Source organism: Grus americana, chromosome 1 (assembly GCF_028858705.1).
Source record: "Grus americana isolate bGruAme1 chromosome 1, bGruAme1.mat, whole genome shotgun sequence".
Classification (NCBI taxonomy): Eukaryota; Metazoa; Chordata; class Aves; order Gruiformes; family Gruidae; genus Grus; species Grus americana.
Window position 1 is genome coordinate 162,581,252 of NC_072852.1, and position 4,425 is coordinate 162,585,676.

A 4,425-nucleotide genomic window follows, 5' to 3' on the forward strand; every position below is an offset into this window, starting at 1 on the left:
AGAGGAGCCCTGGCGAGGCGGCGGCGGGCGGCGTGGCAAACAAGTCCCCGTGGCAGCCGGACAAACCTCCCCACGGAGATTTCCCCGGAGCTCCCCGGCCCCTGGAGCGGGTCCGGCGGGGGGCTCGGTGGCGTTCCCGGGGGGGAAGAGGGGAGGACAACTGCCACCCCACTCGTGCATCGACCCCGGGAACACCAGCTCCGGCAGGCTGCTGCCAGCCCGGGAAAGAGTTAATGGTTTATTGGAGTCGGCACTTCCACATACCACAGGGGTAAGTCAAAACCGACCCGTCGAAGTGCAAACAAGGCGAGCAAGTTCACCCTGATTGACAGGCAGCCGGTGAGGAACACAGTCGGACAGCTCGGGCTGCGGGGAGTGTGAAGCGGCGTACGGAGCGGCCAAGAAAACACGCGTGGATTTTCTCGGGGCGCCACTGAATGCACGCTGCTGCCCGCGCCGGGGGCGTGGGGATGCTCTCCGAGCAGGCGGGCTCTGCCCCTCGGCCGGGCGGCCCGACCGCTTCACCAGCCCTCCGCAGGGAAAACCCGTAAAGACACACAAAAATACTCCGCTGGCACGGGGCGAGCGCATCCCCCCGCCCCCCACGGTCCCGGGCAGCGCGCGGGGCAGCGCCGGGCACCGGCGGCGGGCGGGGCGCAGCGCGCATGCGTTCCACCCGACCCCGCCCCTCCCCGACCTGCCGGGCCGCCAAGGGAGGCGGGGAAAGCGGCGGCCCCGCCCCTCCCGGCGCGAGGCCCCGCCCCTCCCTGCCCGCCCTGCCCGCGGCGCGGGCAGGCCGCATGCAAACATATAGGGCGGCGCGCGGCGCGGAGGCATGCAGAGCGCGCGCGTTACCTGCCGCCGCGCCGACGGGGCGAGAGGAGGGGGCGACTGCGCCGGCTGCAAACCCCACCGCGGACTTTATAACCGGGTCGGCTGCCCGCCGGGCGCGGACCGCCGAGCATTTTAATTAGGACCCCCCCCCCTCCTCCTCCGCCTCCTTCGCCGCCGCCGCCTCCTCCTCCTCCCTCCGCCCCCCGCCGCTCCCGCCCGCCCCGCCGCCCCTCCGAGTCGGCGGCCAAGAAAACCCAGAGAGACCTGGCGGCTGCCGGAGAAGGGGGAGCCGCGCGGCAGGCGGAGCGCCCCGCAGCCCGCCCGAAACTTGGCGAAGTTTGTCCGGCGGCGGAAACCAGGAGGCCGCGGCGCCCGGCAGCCGCTTGCGACCGGCGGCCGGCGAGTATGTGCGAGGAGCGGGCGGCTCGCCGCGCCCCCGCGGGCGGAGCGGGGCGGCTGTGAGCGGGGCGGCCCGCGCCCTCGGGGCCTCCCCGCAGCGCCTGAGCCGCCCCGGACCCCGTCCCGCCCGACCCCGCACCGCGCCGCGGCGGGCAGCCCCCCGAGCTCCGCGGGCGGCGATGGCTTCGGGAGGGCTCTGACCGCCGCCCCGTCCGGGGCTCGCCGCCGCACCGAAGACCGCCGAGGAGCATCGCGCCCGCAGCGGAGCAAGGACTCCCCCCCTCCCCCCGCCCCGCGTCGCTCGCCTGCCGCCGGCTCCCGCCCTCGCCGTCGAGACTTCTCAGCGGTCCCGCCTGGACTCCGGCCGCTGCCGCTCGCGGGGAGCTCCGAGGAAGAGCCCTGGCCCGGAGATCGGCGGCGCGGAAAGAGGCTCCGTGGCCCGGGCGGGGAGCGGCGCCCGTCCCGCCCGCGCCGCCCGCCGCAGCGCCCTGACGGCCGGGCGCCGCCGCCGCTCGGCAGCGCCCCGCGCCCGGAGCGGGGCCGCCGGGGGCCGCCGCCCCGCACCCGCCGGAGCCGGTGCCACCGCGCCGGGGCACCCGCCGAGATTGCTTTTGGAGGAGCGGAGCGCGGCGGGGGCGAGGAGGAGGAGGAGGAGGCGGGAGAGGCGCCCGGAGGAGGCGGCCGCCAGCGCGGGGCGGGCGGCGGCTCGCCGGGGCGGCGAGGGGACACCATGTCCAAGCCGGTGGATCACGTCAAGAGGCCGATGAACGCTTTCATGGTGTGGTCGCGGGCGCAGCGGCGGAAGATGGCCCAGGAGAACCCCAAGATGCACAACTCGGAGATCAGCAAGCGCCTCGGCGCCGAGTGGAAGCTGCTGACCGAGTCGGAGAAGCGGCCCTTCATCGACGAGGCCAAGCGGCTGCGGGCCATGCACATGAAGGAGCACCCCGACTACAAGTACCGGCCCCGGCGGAAGCCAAAGACGCTGCTCAAGAAGGACAAGTTCGCCTTCCCCGTGCCCTACGGGCTGGGCGGCGTGGCGGACCACGAGCACCCGCACGGGCTGAAGGCGGGCGGGCTGCACGGCGGCGCGGCCGGCGGGCTGGTGCCCGAGTCGCTGCTGGCCAACCCCGAGAAGGCGGCGGCGGCCGCCGCTGCCGCCGCCGCCCGCGTCTTCTTCCCCCAGTCGGCCGCCGCCGCTGCCGCCGCCGCCGCCGCTGCCGCCGCCAGCAGCCCCTACTCCCTGCTGGACCTGGGCTCCAAAATGGCCGAGATCTCCTCCTCCTCTTCTTCCTCAGGCTCGGGGCTGCCCTACGCCTCCTCGCTGGGCTATCCCGGCGCCGGCGGGGCGGGCGCCTTCCACGGGGCCGCCGCTGCCGCCGCCGCCGCCGCTGCCGCCGCCGGGGGGCACACGCACTCGCACCCGTCGCCCGGTAACCCGGGCTACATGATCCCCTGCAACTGCAGCGCCTGGCCCGGCCCGGGGCTGCAGCCGCCGCTGGCCTACATCCTTCTGCCGGGCATGGGCAAGCCCCAGCTGGACCCTTACCCCGCAGCTTACGCCGCGGCCCTATGACCCGCGGCCGAGGGATGCCCGCTCAGAGCCCCGGCGCCCGCCTGGATGGGTGCCGGTGCATACGTGCGGCCGGGGAGGGGGCGATCCGCCGCCGGGGCCGCGGGGAGGGGGGGGGTCCCGGGGCCGGGGCAGGCGGCGGTGGTGGGAAGCGCCGGGGCCGCAGCCGACCTGTTGCGCGTCGCCCGCCGAGGGGCGAGTCCCCGCCCGCCGCCCCGCGTAGAGCTTGTGTGTGTTGCATGCGGTCTTTGCAGATAGCCGAGCTGAAAAAGAAGAGAAAAAAAGAAAAAAGAAAAAAAAAAGAAGAAAAAAAATATCCGACCCGCCCTGCCCCCAAAAGTGCTTAATCGGGACAGACACGGGGAGCTCCCTCCGCCGGCTTCTCCTCGCCGCGCTGCTCTTTCTTCGGCCGCGGGCTTTCCGCTCCCTCCCTCCGCTCCCCACGTCCCACGCGGTGCCGACTCGGAAAAGTCCCGCTGCAGCACCGCAGCCGCCGAAAAGGGGGGGGGGGGGGCGAGAAGGCGGGGGAGAGGCCCGGTCGTGGTGGGGCAGGGCGAGGTGCGGCCCCCGTAAAGGAGAGGGCCGCTGTGTGCGTGGTTCGTAGCCCCTCGCGGTCGAGCGGGAGCGGGAACCACGGAAAGAAAGAGTCAGCGGTGTGGGATGCTGCCCGTCCCCCTCCGCGACCTGTCCCGCGTGGGTTCCTGCCGTCCGGGACGCTGACAGGCGCGGGTCGTGATTTCCACGAGAGGAAAGACGCGTGGCTCTCGGTCCCCGTGTCGTCGTCCCTCCCCCCTCCAGTCATTAAGTCTCACCCTCAGACTGTAAATTTGTATATCTCTGTGGAAACGTTAGATCTCGGATTGAAAACTCTGTTACTTACTTCGCCTACGGTCGATTCAGTTTTAACCTGAGGAAAGAAAAAAAAAAAAAGAAAAAGAAAAAGAAAAACAAAAGGAATGCCTTTCAAAGGGAATAAGAATATTGCGGGACCGCTCGGGGATCGCAATATTATCTAAGCTTAAATCAGACTTTTTTGTCTGAGTGATAATTATCTATTTATTATTTAGCTGAACTGAAACAGAGCTTTGCTTTGACAGAAGAGTATTCTCATTTAAAAGAAAATCCGTCTCCCCCGCCAACATGAAGTGTTTCACATGTGTTTTGGAGTACCCTATCTGTTTAGCTTATTTTAGAGCGACTGCAATTCAATTGCAAATGGCGATTAAAAAAAAAAAAAAACAAAAACAAACCAAACAACAAATTTTAGAGAAAAAGATCCTTCATCAGTTTAGAGTTCTTTTTTGGTTTACTTTTGTAATGTGTATATTTTGACTAATGTTTGTGAATGAAGCTGGCTAACATGTATTTAGTTTCATTTTGGCTTTATGTAATATAAAGTAAAAAAAAAAAAGATTAAGTATTGGTTTTAACATTTACGTGTAAATGGTTTTCTTGTGTGATCTTCTAATTTAAAGTTAGACGTCTAAACTATATCTGTAAATTAGATTCCGACTACCACTCTGTTCATTTTTGAACAAAGAGTTTAAATAAAGCCTGAAGCAGGGAAAAGAGAAAATCCTCTATTTCTTGTTGAATTACTAACAAGATTTTTATCTGAA

The 4,425-nt window shown here is 66.3% G+C and overlaps 1 protein-coding gene across 1 annotated transcript; it reads left to right on the top strand.

Annotated features, from left to right (window-relative positions):
- The first annotated feature begins 1,004 nt into the window (after window positions 1-1,004).
- On the top strand, window positions 1,005-4,365 carry SOX21 (SRY-box transcription factor 21). Its single transcript, XM_054813285.1, has one exon. It carries the CDS (start codon window positions 1,964-1,966, stop codon window positions 2,807-2,809), a length of 846 nt encoding a protein of 281 aa, XP_054669260.1. The 5' UTR covers window positions 1,005-1,963; the 3' UTR covers window positions 2,810-4,365.
- Window positions 4,366-4,425: the final 60 nt, after the last annotated feature.